Source organism: Zootoca vivipara, chromosome 13 (genome assembly GCF_963506605.1).
Source record: "Zootoca vivipara chromosome 13, rZooViv1.1, whole genome shotgun sequence".
In the NCBI taxonomy this organism is placed as follows: Eukaryota; Metazoa; Chordata; class Lepidosauria; order Squamata; family Lacertidae; genus Zootoca; species Zootoca vivipara.
This window is the reverse complement of record NC_083288.1, coordinates 4766714-4791376: the sequence shown is the minus strand read 5'-3', so window position 1 is coordinate 4791376 and position 24663 is coordinate 4766714. Positions and strand designations below refer to the sequence as shown.

General features: G+C 42.1%; 1 protein-coding gene across 13 annotated transcripts in view; it reads right to left on the bottom strand.

Annotated features, from left to right (window-relative positions):
* Nucleotides 1-24663, bottom strand: part of COBL (cordon-bleu WH2 repeat protein) — a 99833-nt gene that overhangs the window by 41525 nt on the left and 33645 nt on the right. For 12 of the 13 annotated variants that reach the window (XM_060282184.1, XM_035136100.2, XM_060282187.1 and 9 more), the window contains 4 exons: nucleotides 21754-21798; nucleotides 17887-17978; nucleotides 14751-14837; nucleotides 10489-10683 (listed from right to left, as the gene is read on the bottom strand). In XM_060282184.1, the coding sequence (XP_060138167.1) occupies nucleotides 10489-10683; nucleotides 14751-14837; nucleotides 17887-17978; nucleotides 21754-21798 (419 nt within the window). The remainder of the gene's footprint in view (nucleotides 1-10488; nucleotides 10684-14750; nucleotides 14838-17886; nucleotides 17979-21753; nucleotides 21799-24663) is intronic. The other variant, XM_060282185.1, reaches the window with a different exon arrangement.

The following is a 24663-nucleotide window of genomic DNA, read 5'->3' as shown; positions in this document are numbered from 1 at the left end:
CCGTTTCCCTAAATACAGTCCTTTTTGTCACCATCGTTTAGAAAACAAGGAACAAACTTATGCAGGAACCTCCAAAACCCACTAGACTTTAATTTGGATTCAGGATTAACATTTATTTCCAACAATGTTTGATGCTTTTGTGCAAAGAAAGGGAATAACTTTCAATTAACTTATTTAATTTATATCCTGCCTCTTTCTTTTTAGAACTAAAGGGGAGTTCCCGGGCACTTTTATCTTTTTTAAAAAATAAATTTTATTAGAATTTTAAAAGAGAATTACTAAGAATATTATCCAATATCTTTTTTATCCAAACTAAAGCGCTAATCTGGGGAAAAACAGCAACACAGATCCAGAGGGAGAGAGAGAGAATAAGAAGAAAAAATAAAATAAAGAGAAACAGGTAGAGATAGAGAGATAGAAAAACGATTAAAGGGGGGAAATAAAGTTAAGAAACTAAAAACTTTAGATTCTTTGCCTGTCAGCTATATATAAACATTATTCAACTCATCCACTCCAACATAACACCCAGCAAGAGTACTTTCTATAAACCAACATTATCTTCAGCCTTCAAACCCAAATGTCATTATTTCATTTTCTTCTCCACACAAGAAGTCTATAACATGTGGATTTTGCCATCTCAGCCATGTCCAAACCATTCCTCCATTGGCCAATACCAAGTGTAGTAGCCAGACAGTCTCTTATCCAAGCACTGACTAGACCAAAACTGCTCAGCTTCAGAAAAGCTTTTGCATCCTATGCCTTCAGACCAAGCCCTGGCACTGAGAATCTAACAGTGCACTGAGATCCCATGTAATGGTGGCATGAAAAGTGGGAGATTTGGCACTGTTCCGCAAGCTATTATTATTACACAAATGTAAGAATAAAAAACTGAGTACAACAGGTAAACGATGAACAACACTTTTGCCCGTGTAAGACACCTTTTGGATTTGGCTGCAAGGACAGGGTTTCTGCTCATGGAATGGCTGCTGTACCAGGGGGCTGCCACAACCAGATCATACCCCCTAGATTAGATTTCATTCATCGTTATTTGCTAAGTTCTCCTAGGATGTGTGTAAATTAATGAAACTTAATTCAATAAATGAGTATTGCTATACTGGTATGCTCATGCTCATGCATCCCTGTCGATTTGCAAGCATTTTAAAAATAGAGTATTGTTGTTGTTGTTGTCATTTAGTCGTGTCTGACTCTTTGTGACCCCATGGACCAGAGCACGCCAGGCACTCCTGTCTTCCACTGCCTCCCGCAGTTTGGTCAAACTCATGTTCGTAGCTTCGAGAACACTGTCCAACCATCTCGTCCTCTGTCGTCCCCTTCTCCTTGTGCCCTCAATCTTTCCCAACATCAGGGTCTTTTCCAGGGAGTCTTCTCTTCTCATGAGGTGGCCAAAGTATTGGAGCCTCAGCTTTCACGATCTGTCCTTCCAGTGAGCACTCAGGGCTGATTTCCTTCAGAATGGATAGGTTTGATCTTCTTGCAGTCCATGGGACTCTCAAGAGTCTCCTCCAGCACCACAATTCAAAAGCATCAATTCTTCGGCGATCAGCCTACTTTATGGTCCAGCTCACACTTCCATACATCACTACTGGGAAAACCATAGCTTTAACTATATGGACCTTTGTAGGCAAGGTGATGTCTCTGCTTTTTAAGATGCTGTTTAGGTTTGTCATTGCTTTTCTCCCAAGAAGCAGGCGTCACCATCTGCAGTGATCAAGGAGCCCAAGAAAGTAAAATCTCTCACTGCCTCCATTTCTTCCCCTTCTATTTGCCAGGAGGTGATGGGACCCGTGGCCATGATCTTGGTTTTTTTGATGTTGAGCTTCAGACCATATTTTGCGCTCTCCTCTTTCACCCTCATTAAAAGGTTCTTTAATTCCTCCTCACTTTCTGCCATCAAGGTTGTGGCATCTGCATACCTGAGGTTGTTGATATTTCTTCCGGAAAAATTAGAGTATTAGGCACAGGTTTAGCAGCATGCTTCTTTAATAATGCAGGACCTACAATGCAAGACTCAACAGCAGCATCCCTGTTAGATGCCCATCCAGCCTCTGCCAAAGTCCTGTTGCTTCAGTGGCAGCTAGTCTTCTTAAGGGGAAAAGCAGTATGCCAACATCACAACAGCAACAGGGCATGTTTTTGCATTGGGAAACATTCTAGGAGTTTGAAGGCCAATTCACAGTTCAGTTTGGGGGACTCTGGTATAAACAGCACAGCTGGATTCAAATGGCAAAACACATTGGTAACATTCATTACCGGTAATTGTGAATCCAACATTGTAAGTTGGATTTGGGAGAAAAGTCTGTTCCTGCTGACACTTTTGTTGGTGAAAAGCCCACCTTTTAAACATACGTGCCATTCACAATTGATGTGTTCTCTTCCATTTCAACTTAGGCACTTTTTGGGTGCAAGTTCATGATATAACTGAATGGCTTAACCTCTCCTCATCTCTAAGCATGACCATTTACTTCAGTCCTCTCCAAACCTACAGATGACAACTGATGGAGGGAAACCTCTGAAAGTCACACAGAGCTCTTAAATTTTTCAAAATCCTTTCTTTGTTCTTGAGAAGGCTGTTTATATTACCTTGTCTGGAACAGTCTGGGAAACCCTTACAAGGGATTCAAAAACTTTGGTGTCTACTGCTTGTCGTACAATTATTATCTGCTTTCAGAAAAGTGCAGCTCTTCTAAAATCTCAGTATGGCCTACGCGTCTGACAAGCCTGGTGGACTTTGGTTTATTTGCAGAACATTTCTATGCTGCCAAATTACAAAGCTGCACAGAACAGTATGTTCAGGTTCTGATCATCTTGCCAGCTCCAAATGAAGTGCTTGACGGGGACTGTATGTGGAGGTCAAGCACTTGTATCTTGATCTCAGCCAGATGGTACTTTATGGTCTTATTCCCAAGAGAGGTACCAAAGAGAGGCTTGATAAAACACCTGACAGCTGCTCCATAAACTAACTACCATAAGTGACTGTACTATTGTAAAAGTCATAATACATTTCTGGCATTAGGGGGCAGGGGGAACTCAAAAGGTTTTCTTATATGCATAGTGAATTCAAGGCTGGGACTTTGATGCCTTTTGTCAACAGACAAGACCAAGCCTTAAACCTTTTTGCATGAAAGTAAATTTGTCTGAGAGAGGACAAACTTTTGTCTTTGATACTGCCTTTTGCTTTTGAGTGGACATGTATTGCCTCGGTACAGGTGCACTAAAATACCTTCTAAAAATCTCAGAGGAAAAAACAGTCACATGGAAACCAAGGAAGGCCAAACACAGCTTCAAAATGAGCCAGGAAGTCTCCATTATGTTGTATGGAGAAAGGACTTCCTGGGTTATGTTGGTGCTGTTTTTTGCTTCTTCTCCAATATGTGTCTAACTCAGAATTCATGCATAGCACTCATCAGTGCTGTTTTTCTAAAAAAGAGGTGCCGAAACTCACCGTGAACGCCTCCCCTGTTAGTGCCAGAGAGGTGCCAGAACTGAGTTCTGGTGAGTTCCCGCTGAAAAAGTAATTGCACTCGTAAATCAGAGCTAAGACTTCACTTATTGGCTAAAACACTGAAAAGTGTTCATACCTCACAAAGCATTTGCTTCAAATGGTGTCTGCCCATTTTGTTGCACAGCTTTCATTCTAAAAAAGTTAGATACTTGCTTATTTTCTTAATGAAAACTCAGACCCTCTTACAGGTTCTGGGCCTCTTACAGCAGTACCTCTGGATTCCCTCTCCTGCTCTTATTCACATGAGGAAGAAACATTTTTGATAAGCTGAAGAAGAAAAAACAATAGCATAAAGAATTATCAGGGGAAGGGCTTAAATGAGTTGGGAAATATTTTAATAGAAGAAGAAGAAGAAGAAGAAGAAGAAGAAGAAGAAGAAGAAGAAGAAGAAGAAGAAGAAGAAGAAGAAGAAGAAGAAGAAGAAGAAGAAGAAGTAGTTTGGATTTGATATCCCGCTTTATCACTACCCGAAGGAGTCTCAAAGTGGCTAACATTCTCCTTTCCCTTCCTCCCCCACAACAAACACTCTGTGAGGTGAGTGGGGCTGAGAGACTTCAAAGAAGTGTCACTAGCCCAAGGTCATCCAGCAGCTGCATGTGGAGGAGCGGAGACGCGAACCCGGTTCCCCAGATTACGAGACTTAACCACTACACCACACTGGCTCTCACCAGCGCAACCGTATAAATTGCCACCGGTGGTGCAACAACGATGATGAACCTCAGCAGAGGCAAAAAGGATGTGTATGATCATGGATTAGACCTACAGAAAGAAGACATCCATCCTAGAGAATTTAATGGTGTGTTAACCAGAACGTATCCTGAGCCGACAACTCTTCAAATACACTCAGAAATCACTTCACAGTCGACAGGAGACAGAGAGGAGATATGATAGACATCTTCAAATATCTTAAGGGCTGTCACATGGAAGATGCAGCAAGCTTGTTTTCTCCTGCTCTGGAGGGGAGGACTTGAACCAATGGCTTCAAGTTACAAGAAAGGAGATTCCGACTAAACATCAGGAAGAACTTTCTGACAGTAAGAGCTGTTTGATATTGAAATACTCCTTTGGGTGGCGCGGTTGTGGACTCTTCTTTCTTGGAGGTTTTTAAAGCAGAATTTGGATGACCATCTGTCGTGGATGCCTTAATTGAGATTCCTGCATTGCAAGGGGTTGGACTAGATCAGGCATAGTCAAATTCAGCCCTCCAGATGTTTTGGGACTACAACTCCCATCATCCCTAGCTAACAGGACCAGTAGTCAGGGATGATGGGAATTGTAGTCTCAAAACATCTGGAGGGCCAAGTTTGCCTATGCCTGGACTAGATGATCCTTGGGGTCCTTTACAACTCTATAATTCTATGACCACATGCTTAGCAGGAGAACGCTGATGGTTGTGAGCCTTGGTTTTACATATTTTGCTTTTTTTGTTCTGCTGTAACTTTTGACTTTGGATCAATGTTGTGAACACTTCATTGTCAGGGAACACTTTCCAGTGGAAATATTTTGTCAGCAAAAAGGATGGGCGGGTTAAGATTAGTTATCTCCTTGACACCTAAATCAGAAAAACACGATCAGGAGACTTGCGTTTGTTTTTGTCTTCCTTCAGAAAGGAAGGGAAGTTTCTTTTGATTGCAAGGTCTTGTGTGACATATCATCTTAACCTTTCTATTTCCTTTGTTCCCTCAATGTTGAATGGCATCTCTTGTGCATCTAATACTCTCCTGTGAGTAAGAATAGGATTTGTTCTCCTTTCTGAGGCAGGATGCTGTGAATCAGTTTCTCCCATTTGGAGCAAGCTATTGCTCAGGATGCACATTTCCTTCTGCAAAGTTTTCCAGTCTAGCTCCCAGTTATTTTAAGCACCTTCAGGATAGGAAACCTAAGTCAGTTTCCATTGAAGAAGCAACATTGATGCCACTGTAAAAATAATAATAATATGAACTGACCTCATGCAGTCAGTTGCAAAATGGGACTACTGAGTTCTTACTTGCTAATATACATAACGGAGGGCTCAGTGAGGCCATTGAGGATAGGTTCACAAAGGAATTTGTTGCAGAGTAACATGTACAGTGGTACCTCTACTTACGAATAACTCTATTTACGAATGTTTCTACTTACGAATGGAGCTCCATCCGCCATCTTGGATGCGGTTTAGATAGGATTTTTTCTACTTACGAATTTTTAGATAGGGTTGCTTCGACTTACAAATTTTTTCTCCCAATGCATTCCTATGGGATTCGACTTACAAATTTTTTTTCGACTTACAAATGGCCGTTCGGAACGCATTAAATTCATAAGTAGAGGTACCACTGTACTCTAAACCATTTGAAACTATTCCTAACTGTAATTTATTTTCTTTTATTCATTTATATACAAAATTCTAGCCTATGTGCTACTCAGGGCAGCTAACAATTAAAGCCAACCATAATATTTTATTCTTTTTACTATAAAATAGTAAAAACACAGATAAGTTTCAGGTGCCAAAGCACAATCAGATTTTTGCCATATGGTGAAACACCATAAGAGAAGGGAGACTGACCGATTCACTTGGGCCGAAGAATTTCACAGTTTAGGTACTGTCACATAAAAGGCCCTTTCTCTAGTTTCTACCATAACTGGAATATGGAGAAGAGCCCCTCTTACAATATAGGCAGAGTGCTATAGAAAGAGGTGGCCCCTAAGTGCTGGTGCCAAATTTTAAAACCCTAAACAGCCTTGGCCCTGTATACCTGAAGGGGCGTCTCTACTCCCATCATTCAGCCTGGACACTGAGATCCAGCACCGAGGGCCTTCTGGCAGATCCCTCAATGTGAGGCTACAGGGAACCAAACAGAGGGCCTTCTCAGTGGTGGTGCCCACCCTGTGGAATGCTCTCCTATCAGATGTCAAGGAGATGAGTAACTATATAACCTTTAGAAGACATCTGAAGGCAGCCCTGTACAGTGTATAGGGAAGCTTTTTAATGTGTAATGTTTTATTATGTTTTTGTGTTAGAACCTGCCCAGAGTGGCTGGGGCAACCCAGTCAGATAGGCGGGATACTACTACTACTACTACTACTACTACTACTACTACTACTCTAATATTACTACAACAGTAGCTTGAACCTAAGCCAATTAAGGCTTTAAAGGTCATCACAACTGCTTTGCACTGTGCCTTGAAACAAGTCTACAACCAGCGCAGCCCTTGAAGGGCAGATGTAATATGACTTTCTACAACAAAAACTGAGAAGTATAGTTTTTGTAAAAATGCTGAGACAGCTTTGTTAGTGATCCCTATCTATCCTCTTCACATAGCTACCGTCTCACTGTTGCTTAGTCGACAATCAGAATGCAAGCAGGTTTGAGTTGCCTAGACATGCTTGTGTGTGAGTTGTTTTACTTTAATCTGCTCTGAGACTCATGCTTGAAGAACAGCCGATAAATAATATAAATCACATCGATAAATCAAATCAAATGAATGAATATAAATAATAGAATCATGGAATTGTAGAGTTGGAAGGGACCACAGGAGTCATCTAGCCTCAGCTTTCAATTTTGTAAAGAAAACTCACGTTTGTCCATATTCATTGTCACAAAGGAAAGACAAGTCACAAGTGACAGCTGAAATTTACTGAATGTATTTGAATACATATAGAAGATGTTCCCTCTGCCAGTTGGGACTCTTCTGGTTTTGTCACGGAAACAGAATGTGTTTCTTCGTTAATCTAAAAAAGACAGCCTTAGCACAGTGGCGCATAGAATCCTATCCTATCTAATTAATAGAAAGAGATTGAAAGAAAGGAAAAACTCACTTCCAAATAAATTCAATGGAAGTATATTAAGGCCAAAGCATTACACTTTTATTTTATGTTTTAAGAAAAATCAAATCTCTACAGCGCAGGTGGACAACCTGTGGCCCCGCGACCACATTTGGCTCCCGATCTCATTGTACACAGCCCCTCTGCTTCCTGAAACTGCTCTATTTTTCCATGCCACCAGAGTTCCTTCCTTCCTTCTTCCCCTTCCCTTCCTCTATGTATCCCTCCTAATTTTTCTGCCATTTAAAAGTGTTTTTCCTCTTTCTATGGCTAGAATGTAGCCTGCTATATAAATGTAAGATTCACATTTGTTGCCCAACCCACTGTTTGCCATTGGCTTTGCCCATGAGGAAATATGGTCCTGAAGCAGCAGATGCTTTCCCAAACATCCATGCACTTTGCAGATATTGTGTCTTTTTACAAACTGAAGGACTGGAGGAGCCTCCTGCTGCTCCTTATGAAAATATTACGACTCACTGAAGGCTCAAATTATTGTTAGCATGTTTTAACCATAATGTATTTTTAAATCATGGTATGTACATTGTATTTTAAAACATAATGCTACTGCACACTTAAAAGTCTATAGTGTAAACATAACTTGTATCTGTACTGGGAAACCAAATATATTGTGCGACTCACTTCATTGTGTGATATTGACTTGACCGTGGTGGTCTGGAAAGCCATTTCCCTTCCCAGGGAAATGGAGTTGCGGGCTGGAGACGAGCCCGCCTCATGCGCGGGGATGTGGCCAGGCCCCCCCCCCGCATCATAAGGAGTCCCCTCCATGTCACACCCCCAGGCCGACCAATCCGGGCAGCGGGGGGCGTGGCATCTTCTATTTAGGCAGCCACGGGCAGGAACTTGCCCCTTCTTCTGGTTCCCGCTCCTGCAGTTCTCCCTCCCTCCCTCCCTCGGATTAGGCTCTTATCCTTTGACCTTGCTATGGACCTCGGTTGGTCGCCTGTTGAAGGGGCCTGGTAGGATTTTTTCCCCCCACTTGGCAAACTGGCACCAGCCATTTGGTTTTTAATCCAAAGTAAATGTGTGCATACTACTGCAGCCTCAGTCATGCCTAACTTTAGGAGGATTAAGGGTCAAGATAAAGAGTTTCCTGATATGTGTACCTACCCTGTCACAGAATAGGTACAACAGGTATGAAGCCTATTAGGGTATATATATATATATATATATAATTTCTATTCTGTATTTTTTTCTTGGTTGTTAATAAAATGAGAAAGAAATTTCTGTTTCTCCCTTTTTAAAACATGGAATGTATTTTCTTTTTCCTATTAAAAAAAATAAAATCCTGCAGTCTCTCTGAAATAAACATGTTCTCCCATTGCAGGATATTCCTGTTAGTAACAGTTGTACACAAATAAATGTCTGTAAGCAAACATCTTATCTGTTTATGGAAGGAAGTCAATTAATAAGGAATTGACGTTCTTCCTTGGGGATGGAATGCAAGTTCATCCCCATAAACTAAAGAAATAAATGAACACGCTGGCATTTTCACAGACTGGATAACCTACACACCTTTAAGTTTTGTCTGTTGGTGTTTCCAAACAAACAGTACCCCTGTTGCTTCCTTCCTGTATAATGCTGCCTTTTCTTTCTTTCCCCCTGAGGGTTGATTTCCATGTCATGAGTTTCATTCAGGACAGTTAGTCCAGTTGATGTGGAATAAATTTATTCTGGTGTCTACATTAAGTTAAACAGTTAGGCCAAACCAGATTCTGTGACTTAACTAAACCTAAATACAAGCATACAAACATATCCGGCAATGTTTAGTCACAGAAGGAGCTTTCAAGTATACTTTCAGAAACAAAAAGCAAGGCAAATGTAGCTCCAGGTAGGTGAGCTGAGTAGAAAAAGACTTTGGCCTGTTTCTGTGGGGTTTTTTTTAGTTTTAAGGAGTCTACAGCATTTAGCCTGACATGTTGCATCCAGGCCTCAGCAATGCAAACTATTACAAAGACAACTTCCCTTTCATAACTACGTCATCTCCCTAAGGACATTGTAATTTAGGGGCATTTTCAGGTACCTAAAATACTTAACATGAAAGCCATGTCTTAAATTTTAGGAAGGTACAAGAAACTGGTACCCAGGTCTTTAAAAAAAAATCCTTACTTTTTGGGTCCGAAACACTTTCATGACAAGATCTAGGCCTACTTGATGGTGGCCCTCCATTTGTGGAATGGCCTCCCCAGCGAGATGCATCTGGCTCCCTCACTGTTGACTTTCAGGGAAATTTTAAAAACACTCCTGTTTAACTCAGGCATTTGATGGCATTCCTGTTTATCTAAGCATTAGATGGTTGAAAGCTCTGTTACCAGCAACCCTGAATTTAATAGTTTGAGACTGCTTTTAAGAGTTTTAATGTGTTTTTAGAAAGTTCTTTTAACCTGTTTTTGAGAAGGTTGCTTTTAACTATTTTTAGCAGTTTTTGTTGAATTTAGAGTATGGACATGTTTGCCGCCCAGCACTCCTCTGGAGGAAGATGCAGGATATAAATTTAATCCAAGGATATAACTCAACAATAAAAGGATCTGATACCACTCTGCATCTCCTTCACCACCTATAATGTTTTCATGCAGCCTAGGAATATGCGTGTCATAGGAAAAGCATGGGAGACACACACAAACCATAAAAGATCACAAGGTTCATTCAGACCTTCCTTTTCCTCTCAGAACCAGCTACTAAAAATATGGACACAGGGGTTTGAATCTACCGTGGGAAGCCTAAATAACATGCCATGTTGATCATTGTGTACTTCCCAGAGGAGGAAGGAACACAAAAGCATTCCAAGCCCAGAAGTTCCTTTCAGCATAGATATTTGACCATACTCCAGACATTTCTGTTTTGACTACTTAATCTCATGCATTTTCTAGGCCAGGCATAGGCAAACTCGGCCCTCCAGATGTTTTGGGACTACAGCTCCCATCATCCCTAGCTAACAGGACCAGTGATCAGGGATGATGGGAGTTGAAGTCCCAAAACATCTGAAGGGCCGAGTTTGCCTGTGCCTGTTCTAGGCGGAAGAATGATATGAAGACTAGCACTCGCTGCTCTAAATGCCCCTAGCCAAATTTTGCAAACAGGTGCATTTATTTAAATATAGCTTGTGCTGAGTTTTCATGATTTTGTTCACTTTGCTATACAGTCCTTACCTGACTCTGTGTTTTCTCTGGACTGCTGGTCTCCTCACCCTGCGTCTGAGGAATCACCACTGGGGGTGGAGGAGCTCTACGCTTTTTCATTTCGGTGCTTCCAGTAATTCCTGAGATGTTCCCCAAAGACTGTGATGGACCCAAAGTAAAGGAACGTGAATCCACTGAAGAAGAATGTGGAGCTGTTGCAACTCCCTGTAAGAAAATAAATTCACAATCTCATTAAAATCTCTTAAATATGACGTTTCAGCTAGTCCCTAAAATATATATCTTGGCAGGGGGGAAATGCCACCTCACACTAAGCCATCTTGAACATCTTCCTCTTGTGTTTTTAGGTGCATTAGATGTCGCTGCTAATACAATGTGGCCAAATCTCCAGGAAGAGGGAAGTCACTTTCCCCACTTCCCTCACCTGCCTGGATCCCACCTTCTTCAAGGATGGAGAGCAACAGGTCAAGGGGTAGGGGGTGCTGTGTATGCAAGAGTGTGAGAGCTTGGCTGATGCTGGAAGCTGGATAGGCAGAAACATGTCTTGCTCTGTGCTGGACTTTGGGGCTCCCCTAGAAACCTGGTGGGAAAATCAAAGGGGGATCCTAGGCAGAAACTTTGTGCCTGAGCAGAGTGGGGTGCTGTCCCGTGAAGGAGAAAGAGGATGCTAATGGGAGCTGGTGGAGGCCTTTACAAAATCACAGCATTTACAGCTTCACTCCATCAGAGATGGGCCTTCATTGGTATGCTCTAAACATACCTCACTATCATCTTACAGACATTAAAAATTCATGAAAAATATGGATTCAGTCCCCAAGAACTCATCCATGTCCTTTAAAGGACAAGGATAAATGTCTTTGAGCAAATATGTTAGAATTCTAAGAACAAAAACGTAATTCTAAATCATGCAAGAAGAACATGTTTAATATTTAAAACGTAAACATGACATAAAAATGTCACTTGTCAATATCTTTGTGTGCACTTGATTTCTTCTTATATCTCATTCCATTCATAATAAATTTCCTTTCCTCATGACTGACACACAATGAAGAAAAGCTTGCTTCCCGCAGCCAGCTAGCCACAAATCCCACAAGACAGGCCAGTGCAGATATAACACCCCAACCCTTTGACAATGATACAGGCCAAGGCCACAGTTAAGGCATGTAAAAAGTGGAGATGCAAAAACTGAAAGTGGCAACATCGACTTCACTAGATAAAATGTGATATGAATTGTCAGGGCTGACAGGCTTCTTCTCTTCACACAATCACCACAAAAGTCTCTTGATGTTTTTATAGTCTATTTATATACAGAATTTACAACGGGCCATTAGCACCCTAGCTAACAGGACCAGTGGTCAGGGAAGATGGGAATTGTAATCCAAAACATCTGGAGGGCCGAAGTTTGGGGGTGCCTGCTCTAGAGTGACTTGAACAGCTCTCTCCTCATTATCCCGCTTGGACACACCTCTTCCTTCCTCCAACCCTAAGTCTTCCCCTCCCTCTGGGGAACTTGAAACCTCTGGCTCATCCCTGAAATGAATGTCTACTCTTTAAAAGCATGCATAGTAGGATACAGAAATATTCATGAGAGGGTTACCCTGATTGGACAGCTTTAAAGGGGAATGGAGCAAATTCATGGATGATACGGCTGTCTGTGGCTGCGGCTTACAATGGCTGGATGATTTCCAGTATCAAGAGGAGTCTGCTTCTGAATACCAGTGGAAGTGTCTCCCTCGGAAGGTGGTGGACTCTCCTTCACTGGAGGTTTTTAAGAAGTTGGATGGCCATCTGTCATGGATGCTTTAGTTGAGATTCCTTCATTGCAGGGGGTTGGACTAGACAACCTTTGGGGTCCCTTCCAACTCTACCATTCAGTGAGTGCTACTGCACTCATGTACAGGCATCTGGTTGACCACTGGGAGAACAGCATTCTGGATTATATATACTTTTAGTCTCATCTTAGCAGGTACACTGGTAGTCTTGTGCTGAGAATCGCGCACCCTCGTGGCTTATGATTCTCATTATCAGAAAATATACGAGCCATAGTTTACTAATTCAGATGAAATAGCAAACTGTATCTTGCCACAAACTGGGATTCAAAAATGCTAATCTTTGCACACAAGAGAAGGAGGAAGTATACAAGTCCAAATCTCATCTGAATGCAGTCTTTCTCTGGCAAACTGTATGTTACCACAATTTCTCTCGGACAATTTGAACTCAGCTCAGACTCTCCACTAAACTTAGAAACAGGCAAGACATGAAGTGGGAGATTCATTATACTTTTATTTTACAATATTTTTAACATCAGAGTACACAGTCTTTGTGCTCTAAGCCTCTTGTACTTGAAAAAGGTCCTGATTTGGTTTTATTTAAATTTAGAATATGTAGACTATTACTCCTCTCCCATCCAAGGTTTTCTAATCTCTGTAGCCAGCTGCTCAAAATGTTTACATTTGAAGGACTCTATCTATATGCACTAAAAGAATCTCTACTCACTATCTCATCTTAACAGATGCCAGATGGAAGGTAAAAAAAAAAAGGTCTCCTTCTGGAAACTCTTGATTAATTGTCTTCAATGTGTTTTTAACCCCAGTTGGTTAAATATATTTCCATTAGGATTTTTAACAATGCAAACCAGTGTTACTACAACCTGCAGGCCAGTTTCTAGTATTATCTGAAACACTGTGGATCCAGCATAAAAACCTGGAATTGGAATTAAATTACACCAGAGTATGTCATTAAGCGTTTCCGTGCGCTGCTCTGGTTCGCAAAGAAGCGGCTTTGTCATGCTGGCCACATGACCCGGAAGCTGTATGCCGGCTCCCTCAGCCAATAAAGTGAGATGAGCGCCGCAACCCCAGAGTCGGTCACGACTGGACCTAATGGTCAGGGGTCCCTTTACCTTTACCTTTATGTCATTAAGCAAACTGAGATTCTACTAAATTTTATGTTAACTGTGCAAATGCATATGCATATATTAATTACAAAGCTGATGATCATCACCTCCCACTTTCATAGTCTGAATCCAAAGGACTATTTTAGGCATGCCTAAGGATTTGGGTGTGCCCAGTAGGATTTTTGCTATTTTTCTTTGACCATTTTAGGTTTTTAGCAAATCTCTGCCCTTGTCTACCATTCCTTTCCAAGCTTCTGTAACATTTTATACATGACAATCCTGTGCCAAATTGTCTGTTCCCATGGAACTTGTTAGCCCAACCCCAGTATTTCACAAACTTTAATTCATTGGGGGGGTGTGGTGTGGTACATCTGAGGGGGCAATAGAGGAGAGCCACTTAACTCAAATGAGAAGAATCCATGCCAACATATAGAGGACATATCTTTTTCATATATCTATGTTTCTATACTTCCTGCCAACCTAGCAGTTCGAAAGCACGTCAAAATGCAAGTAGATAAATAGGAACCGCTACAGCGGGAAGGTAAACGGTGTTTCCATGTGCTGCTCTGGTTTGCCAGAAGCAGCTTTGTCATGCTGGCCACATGACCTGGAAGCTGTACGCCGGCTCCCTCGGCCAATAATGCAAGATGAGCGCGCAACCCCAGAGTCGGTCACGACTGGACCTAATGGTCAGCGGTTCCTTTACCTTTACCTTTATGTTTCTATACTACTTGGTAAGTACCGTATATCCCAGGTCAATTTATTTTTACTGAATGTACTTTTCACAGTCTAATTTAATTTTAATGACATAAAGGAACTTGCTAACTTGGTTATTTGGATGTATTCCCTGTGGGGAGTATATAATATAACCCGGGGGGGGGGGGGACTTGTTAGTCTTTTGCAGCAAAGCCACCAAGCGTCTAACAGATTTACAAAGATCAACAAATTGAAATCATAAGCCTTTGTGAACAAAAAAACCCAACAACTCTATGAGATATTGAATACCTACCCTCCCCCTCTTCTTTGTTGTTGGTTAAACAGGACTGAGTTCCATCAGAACAATGAAATAGACCATTGCACCTCAACTTGCTTGCACTTACTGTTTGATTATTGGTAGGTAGCCGTGTTGGTCTGGATCGAAGTAAAATAAAAAAATTCCTTCAGTAGCACCTTAAAGACCAACTAAGTTTTTATTTTGGTATGAGCTTTCGTGTGCATGCACACTTCTTCAGGTATCTGAAGAAGTGTGCATGCACACGAAAGCTCATACCAAAATAAAAACTTAGTTGGTCTTTAAGGTGCTACTGAAGGAATTTTTTTATTTTGTTTGATTATTATTATTGCACCAGCACCACCCAGAGGCCATGTTAGTACTTACATCAAGGTACAGCTCACTTTCTGTTGTGGACTTTAAAGGTTCTTCACTGCCATAATCCCCAGCCATCCTCATTGAACACTCTTCTGCCTAGAAAGCAAATAAACACTCTGTTACGACCACTCCAAAAGTGGTAAATACATTACAGGCTGCTAGCTAAAAACAACAGACCATTAAAACACACTGTGGATGGGAAAGCTAGGGACCATTTGCCTAATATCTGGAAAAGCAGGCCATGATGGGAGTTGAAACCAGGACTGGAGAGGATTCCAGTTCATGCCCAGGGCCGTCTTAAGCATATCCGGTGCCGTGGTGCAAAGATCCCTCTTGCCCCCCTCCCCTTCCCAGAGTTGTCGACCTTTTTTTTTAGGGCTGGAGGAGGTGGGCAGCGGCTGGAGGGTGGCTCCTCCGGCAGGGAAGATGTGGAGGCTGGACGCGGCACCTCCCAGCTCAGCTGGCCACTTTCATGCCACAGTGGCCACGGCAGGCAGCACACTGAGTGAGCGGGCCTGCACAGAGCAAGCGAGGGCGCATTGTGCCACTTCCGCACAGTACGGCTCAGTTTTTCCCCTTTTAGCCTTCTGGCGCCCCACAGAATTTGGCGCCTGCAGGCTAAAAGGGGAAAAACCAAGCCACCACTCTGCGGGAGCGGTGCACGCAGCCTCGCTCACTCAGCGCGCTCGTTCGGTGTTCCCCGGACTCTCGCCTGGCGCTCTCCATAACTTGGAGCCCTATGCCACTCGCCTCTATGGGTAAGACGGGCCTGTTCATGCCACATGCTGGAGTGAACCTTCCCCTTTTGCTCTCCTCAGACCCATGCTAGGCTCAGAATGCTGATCTGTGGATTGCGCCACATAATCAATGGAATGAACTGTGTGTGGGTCCACACAGCATTTATGAGGTGGTCAGATGACTGGCTCTTTATTTCTTCTGAATACCAGCTGACAGAAACCACAGGAGAGGGAAGTGTCATTTCTTTTGGACCTGGTCCTCACCCATAGGGAGGAACTGACTGATGAAGCAAAAGTTCAGGGTACCTTGGGAGGAAGTGATCATGTCCTCTTGGGTGTCATGATACAGAGGCAAAGGAAAGCGGAGTACAGTAAGATATGCATTCAAGACTTAAAGAAGGTCAATTTCAAAAAGCTGAAGGAACTACTGGGTGAGATTCCACAGCCAGAAATACTCAAAAAAAGAGTGCAAGATGGATGGGAGTTTCTTAAAGGTAAAATATTGAATGCACAAAGGCAGACAATTTCAACAAGAAAGAAAAGTGGGAGGCACCTAAAGAAACAGGTGTGACTGCATAACAAGCTTATGGATGAGCTGAGATGAAAGAAGGGTATGTATAAAAAATGGAAGAAAGCAGAAATCATGAAGGAAGAGTCTACAGAAGTAGCCAACAGTTGCAGGGTGAAGTTCAGGTCAAAGCTCAGAATGAACTCAGGCTTGCAAGAGAAGTTCAAAATAATAAAAAATGTTTCTTTGGCTATGTTTGAAGCAAGAGGAAGAACAAACAAGTAGTAGGTCCCTTGCATGGAAAAGATGGAGAAATGTTACTGGGTGCCAGAAAGAAGGCAGAAGCGCTAACACCTACTTGCCTCTGCTGTCATTCAAAAGGAAAGAAGGCCCAACCTGAATCATAGAATTGTACTAGATGACCCAAGTTCTTCCTGATGTTTAGTCAGAATCTACTTTCTTGTAGCTTGAAGAAATTGGGTTCAAGTCCTATCCTCCAGAGCAGGAGTAAACAAGTTTGTTCCATCTTCCATGTGACACCCCTTAAGATAGTTGAAGATGGCTATTATATCTCCTCTCAAATCTCCTCTTTTACAGGCTAAATATACCCAGCTCCTTCAACCATTCCTCATCAGGCTTGGTTTCCAGACCCTTGATCATCTGGGTTGCCCTTCTAGGTTTAAAGAGATCATATAAATGTTTCCTATTATTTCCTGCGTCTCCCAGAGTTAAAGTTTGAAAAGATCAATATGTATCCTGAGATTCTCAGCGTGTCTTTTTTTATATGATCTCTTTAAACCTAGCTGATGAAGGTGAAGACACCAAAACAGGGCCCTGTCTGACTACAGATTAATGATTGAGTCTGTAAGATTCTTACATCAAACACGACATTGATATATCCTGATTTTGGACTAGCATGAATTCGACCCAATTTAAAGACTTTCATATTTAATGCTGTAACAGATTATTGCTTTGTATCTATCCTTGTGAAGTTACAATCCCTGTATGACTATATGTATTCTTGTTTTTACAATTCATAATTGATTTGTGAGTAGGGACTACAGTGGTACCTCTACTTACGAATAACTCTACTTACGAATGTTTCTACTTACGAATGGAGCTCCGTCCGCCATCTTGGATGCAGTTTAGATAGGATTTTTTCTACTTGCGAATTTTTAGATAGGGTTGCTTCTACTTATGAATTTTTGCTCCCAATGCATTCATATGGGATTCAACTTACAATTTTTTTCTACTTATGAATGTGCGTTCGGAACGCATTAAATTCGTAAGTAGAGGTACCACTGTATTCTCACTATTGAATCTTATATTGGCCTGAGTTCTTGGTCTGTTTTTTTATTATTATTATGATTGGTGCGTTTACTAACCAGAAAACAAAACCATTCTTAGTCTGCTGGGTTTAGGTTTAGGTGTTCAAACAAACCACACTCTGACTAAAGAAAACCACAGTGGTGTCCTGTATGGATTAGGCCATACCTGTTAAAGTAAGAGAAAGTAGTTTCCTGCTATCCATTCTTAGAAAAGGCATCAGCAGTCACTTTGATTCAGTAAGTTTGATTACAGCCATATACCTAACTGGTAAAGCTATAAACATATACTAAGGAGGAGGCATGGGGGAAATGCATGTGCAGCAATGGGAACAATTAGTTTAATAAATTAAACTAACTGATAGTGTATGTATGGTTTTGTCATGGCCGTTGGCTAACCCAAACTTGGCCCTCCAGATGTTTGGGGACTACAACTCCCATCATTCCTGACCACTGGTCCTGTTAGCTAGGGATGATGGGAGTTGTAGTCCCAAAGCATCAGGAGGGCCAAGTTTGGCCATGCCTGGTACAATAAAGCTTATCTACATCTACAATAAATTAGGGGAGACATTTACCTTAATGTTCATTTTATTAGTCTTGAAAAATCCCAGAAATCGTTTCTTTTCTTTTTCTGTTGTGTCACAGCTAGTTGAGTATCTTCTTGTTTCTGTAACACACACAATGTGTCATAACTACTCCAGCACAAATGATCAATTAAAGAATTTAAAAATCAGCTTACAAACTTTGAGGATAGAAATCAGTAGCTGTTAGTACAGCAACATACACAGGTTTAACATGTGCTATTTCAACTTTACGCATTTGATGTCCGGTCAGTTGAAATCACACTAATTCAAAGCACGGAGGGTGGATAGCCTGAAAGCTCTTTTTGTACAGGGTTTTGCCAGCACAGGAGAGCTTTTAAGCTCTTTGCTTTGCTTACTGAGTTCTGGGATGCTCTCGCAAGATCTTGTGGAAACTAGGGCCAGCCACACAAGATCTTGTGAGGTATCCCAGAGTTCAGCAAGCAAGGCAGACAGCTTAAAATGCTCACCCCAGAATGTAACCCCTGCACAGGAGATTGTACGGTACACAGATTTATACACAAATTAATTCTAATCAATGTTACTGCAATATTAATTGCTCACAGGAGGGAGAGGCCATGCATTGTTTTTCCAAGATACTAATTTAGACCTTACTTGCATGTTAGTCTTAAACTTCATTGTTAAACATTCAGGATTAGAACCACTACTAATATTCTCCTATACTCACTACTGCATTTACCCAACCAAATATATGTAAGTTTGTGATAGGTCAATATCAAATGTTTCACCATGACACATTTGGTAATGAGGCCACAGACTGAACCTTGTATAACTGTTCATATTTCTCTAGAGAAGTTGGATGAGAGTTTGCTGAATAGCTAAACCGTGGGCCACATTATATGTGACACAAAATAGTCTGGTGTGCCTGCCACATTAAACTATAGGTAGAATAAACTATGCTTTAATGTAAGCAAGCCACGTTGCTGCATACTGCAGGAGTTTGGGACATTTCACTTCTTACCAACTGCTACTACACTGCAAGGAAGCAAGCCATGGTCTAGTTTATCGTGTAATCCAAACACAGGACTGTGCATTGTCTAGCTCAGTGTTTCCCAACCAGTGTGCCTCCAGATGTTTTGGGACTACAACTACCATCATTCCTGACCACTGGTCTTGCTAGCTAGGGATGATGGGAGTTGTAGTCCCAAAACATCTGGAGGCACACTGGTTGGGAAACACTGGTCTAGCTCAGGCATAGGCAAACTCGGCCCGCCATATGTTTTGGAACTACAATTCCCACCATCCCTTACCACTGGTCCTGTTAGCTAGGGATCATGGGAGTTGTAGTCCCAAAACATCTGGAGGGCTGAGTTTGCCTATGCCTGGGTCTATCTCCAAACAAACCACAAGCAGAAACCAAAGACAATGTCAATGACAATGGCTTCCTTTCCGGCGGGCTAGCGTTATTTATTGGCGGCCGCCAGGCACGTGACAATGCAAATCGCCCTTCTCGTCACCGCACGTCGCGGCAAAATTTAGACAAACTAAACTAAAATTTAGACAAACTTAAAGAAGCTGGCTGGATGAGCTCAACCTGAAACTTGCTGAGCAAAGGATTGTGCTGGCAGAGAAATCAGCGTCTTGTGAAGCCTTATTACAGGAGATTGCAACCAACACAGCAATTGGCAAGTGTTTCTTACAGTCATAATTATATAGTCAATATAGGGCGGCACAGAGTTAAATTTTTTAACTTTTTTAATGGTGGTGTGCCTCGTGATTTTTTTCATGGAACAAGTGTGCCTTGGCCCAAAAAAGGTTGAGAAACACTGCCATAGGGCATCTCAAAACGATTCACAATACAAAACACATAGAGAGAAAGCAACTACATATTTAAGAACAGCTAAATCATTTGCATATATAAACACAAATTCTCAAGCACACACTTTTTTAAAAAAAGCTCAGTTCAAAAACAATGCAAATCCAATGCAAATGTAACTAGAATAAAACTATCCACTTAGAAGGCCTCTTGAAAGACGTACGTCTTTGACAGGTGCCAAAAAGTTGAAAGAGAAGACATCTGTCTGATATCTAATAGGAGGGAGTTCCAAAGAATAGGTGCTGCTGCACTAAATATCCAATTTCAGCATTGTGCAGAATGAGCCTCCTGATAGGATGGGAAGCAGAATGCCGTGATCAGTTGGGTATGCAGAGGATGAGGCAATTTTAAGATATCCTGGTCCCCAGCCCTATCAAATAGAATTACAGTTGTACCTTGGTTTTCAAACAGCTTAGTTCTCAAACCTTTTGGCTCCCAAACGCCGCAACTGTTCCGGTTTGCGAACTATTTTTGGAAGCCGAACGTCTGATGGGGCTTCCGATTGGCTGCAGCCAATCAGAAGCTGTGCTTTGGTTTCCAAACATTTTGGAAGTTGAACTGACTTCCGGAATGGATTCCGTTCAACTTCCAAGGTACAACTGTACTGAATGCTGATGTATTAAAATGAATTCAACACTAAATGAAGGCAGTGCAGAAGAATCAATGTGGCACAAATAAAGACGAATATTTAAAGACGCACATTGACATACCCTTCCAAAACTTAGCTTAAAGGTGCACAGAAAAGTTAAAAGTCCATATTAAAAACTGCCACCAACCTGAACCGCATAAGCTTAGCAGTTAACAGCAATATTCATGCAAGCTACTCTTTACAATTAATTATTACGGAATTGTACTAAGACATATGGCACCTGTGCCCAAAGAGCATTAGCCCAAGTGTTATTGTTTTATTAGAAATAAAAGAGAGACTGAGTTTGAGGACTGAGAGATCCAAACAGGGACAAGCATTGCTCATTTTCTGTGAATCTATTAATGATATGAAATGTTTGGTTTCCTTCCAGACAGGTTTCAGCTTATAGATGTTAATGCTTGCCAGCCGACATTCATGCTCATGCATAATTTCAATGTGTAACATCTCCCTTACAGCCCACTGTTGGTGTTATATGCTGGCCCAGCCAGCTCATATCTAGGGCAAAAGTTGGTGGAAATGCAACGAGAGAAGGACCTGCTACTTGCACCTTTTGCTTGACTTGCCCAGGGGTGCAATCATTTGGGGAACTAACATTGGTTGCGGGTGTGAGGGTATTGGCGGCGAGCCTCAGGAGGCTCGAGTGGCAGTTAGGCATTGGAAATTAGCATAAATTACGTCATCATCTGCCCAGAGAGTAGTGAAATATTCCGATAAAGGTGTTGGGGGCGGAGCTTGTCCTGAGCCTGCGGAGGTCAGGGCCGTAATGCACGCCCCAGCGGCAGCCACAGAAGGCGGTTCCGGTAGATGTACATCACTGGGCACCTTGCTGGTGGTTAACTTCTCACAGACTGCAACACACAGGTTGCAGTCAGATTTAGTGGTTAGGTTCCAATGCCTAAGCCAATACCGCTCAACATCCGTAACCAATAAAGTTGTGGCCTTTTCGCCCAATTGAAATCTATACAGTGTGTCTTGTGTCTTATTTCATGGGAAGGAGGGTCATCGCCACACAACTAGTGTGAGTGCGTACAAGGGTGGGATTCCTTCTAAATGAAGGAACTGGGGGAGAAGGAAGAAAGTGCCAATACTATCTGGAAGACTTTGACCACCTGCTTGATCATTGCAGCTCTTATTCTAGGTGTGGGGAACCTGAGGCCCTCCAGATGTTTTTGGGTGGGAAATGCCATCCTCCCTGATCATTGGCCATGCTGGCTGGGGTTAATGGAGGTTGGGAGTCCAACGGCATCTGCCAGGCCACCGATTCCTCACCCCAGTCTTACACAGTGAACCTCAATGCATTCATCATCCAAGCCATGCAGAAGAAGAAGAAGAAAATAAAAGGGAAATTCTCTCTCCAAGTCTCATTATACAGTACCTCTATTGTTCAGAGAAGGTTCAGACTGAGCTTTTGATGAAAGAACTGGAAAGGACAGGAACAAAAAGGATGAAAAGGGAATAATTAAAAGACGCAGAACATAAAGCCTGATTTGCTTTCATGCATGTCACAGGGCTGAGGCACTTTAGCTAAATGCAGGTGCTCATCAACAACCAGGAAACTGCAGTTAAAGATAAAAAGATTCAGAGAATGAGTCCCATCAGAAGGACTCAATTTATTTTTCTTCTGGCGCTTGCTTTACAACTTCACTGAGGCTGAATTTTCCACCACCTTCCTGCTCCTCTTCATTGGCCTTTCCTGGGAGCCCTTTGCTGCCCAAGTCCCAACCGCCAGGTTTTGCCAGGGCAGTTTCTTTCACATGCTAGCTTCTGGAGGAACCACTTCTTCACGCAACAAAGCAGTGAAAGTATGAAATTCGCAACAAGATGCAGTGATGGCCACCAATTTGCCCAACATTGAAGGGGGTTAGATAAATTCATGGAAGATAAGGTGATCAACAGATACTAACCCACCCCAGCGTCAGGAAATACACCAGTTGCTGGGGATCACAAGCAGGAGAGCCCTATGGGGCTCATGGGCTTCTGGTGGGCTGATCATTGGCATCTAACTGGCCACTATGAAAAAAGGATGCTAGACTAGACAGGCCTTTGGAGTGGACTGACCTAGGAGGGTTCTTCTTACATTTGTTGTTCCTGCCATCCCCCTATCTTCTTCCCGTTTCCCTTGTAAAACCTACTTTCTGCAGTTGTGGGCAAGTTGACAGGCCTATTTCACAGTCAACTGCATAAATTCAGTCTGAAGACTCTAAAAGATTTGCTTCCGTATGAAAGCACTTGGAGAGAAATCACTGCAATGTATAGCGGCTAAGAAATTGAGCTGTGAACCAGTAAATCCCTACATTGAACTCAAGACACATGAAACCGCTATTGGAGGTCTGCAAGTTTAAGTGACAGAATTTGAAGGAGTTGAACTACTTGACCATTTTACTTCTGACCATTTATCCACTTGAAATTGTACCACTGATTTGTTGTTTTTTCTCCAGCTGTGGAAGGCAAGAGATAGGTACCTTCATCTTTCCCCTCAAGGGTGGAAAAGCCGGCAGGGAGTGACATTTTGAGAGGAAAAAATGGCATTTAGGATTAAGATGTGAAACAGTGCATGGCATGGCCCCTTCCATCTTCAGCCTCAACCACTCATCTGCAATATGGGGGTAATTATACTGATCTCTTATAAAAGGTAAAGGGACACCTGACCATTAGGGCTAGTCGTGACCGACTCTGGGGTTGCGGCGCTCATCTCGCGTTATTGGCCGAGGGAGCCGGCGTATAGCTTCCAGGTCATGTGGCCAGCATGACAAAGCCGCTTCTGGTGAACCAGAGCAGCGCATGGAAACGCCGTTTACCTTCCCGCTGTAGCGGTACCTATTTATCTACTTGCACTTTGACGTGCTTTCGAACTGCTAGGTTGGCAGGAGCTGGGACTGAGCAACGGGAACTCACCCCGTCGCAGGGATTCGAACCGCCGACCTTCTGATCAGCAAGCCCTAGGCTCTGTGGTTTAACCCACAGCGCCACCTGCGTCCCTATACTGATCTCTTATACCCAGTGCTTTTTTTCTGAGGGGATGCATACCCCTAAACATTTTGTGAATCTTTGTACTTTTGTCCATTTACTGTATTTGTTTCCCCCCGATTTGAACTATAACATGGTGGTTTTCTTGAATCAAAATGAGAGTACCCCTAAACATTTTTTAAGAAAAAAGCATTGCTTGTACCTATCCATCTTGTAAAAATTACTGAAATAATGTGTGTGATAATGTGTGTGCTTTCAACATTCTAAATACTAAGATTTATTACCACCATATATTAAACAGAACAAAAAACCTGTTTCTAGGAAAGTTGGTTTCAAATCCTAGCTAAAGTCTGGGAGAAGTTTGAGGGCCTTTGGTTTTTAACAACAGCTATAGGAACCTAACTTACAGGATGTTGTTGACAACATGAGACAAAGACTGCAAACCACAAGACTGATTATTAAAGCGCTTGATAAATAGAATGGAATGGCAAGCCGGGGAGAGATTATATATCAGAATAAAATATCACAAGAAACTGTCATTTTTTCTAGTCTGCAGTTGTTATTTTTTCAGTATTACATCTCTCCCCACCCCCACATCTGAAATGAATGGTGTGTGATCACATAACAATAAGGTAATTAATTACATTATTAAATTTGACCACAAAGAACCAAATAACATTTTTGTGGAATATGAACTGTAGCAGAATGGAATTGGTGCTGCATGTGATGGATAGAGGATAGAATGAGGAAAAATGCCTTTTTACATTTGTAGTAACGATCCAAACCAGACAAAGATCTGGTGTCGCTCACATGAAAGGCTGCTCCTTCCTTTCCTCCACTTTCCCTTTCCTGCCTCCTGTACCTAAAAGGGAAGATTTTATTTTTAAAACAGCTGTTTTGTGCAAGACTAGTTCTTCGCTAAAGAGCTGTTTTAAATATAAACGTATCATGAATGTTTCTTCAGCAACAATCAGTGGGAAACGACTGGTGCGTCCTTTCCTTTGGGGCATGGAAACCAAACAGAAGTAGGGCATGTGGCAATAGACAACACCCAGCAAAACGTCATCACACGTGTAAAAACAACAACACACACAATGTGCTTCAGAGTTGGGTAACCTTATTTTACATTGGATATTTCATCCCTTATTGGACTGCCCACCAAGAGGGAAAATCCAAATTCACTGGAGGGCAGGCTTGGATGAGGAAGTCATGTTGATGAGGAGAGACAAACAGCTTCAAATCCACATTAAACTCTAGTGCAGATGCAGCCTGAGCATTAAGGGATTTCCATTTTCATTCACATGCATGTTGTTTAGGC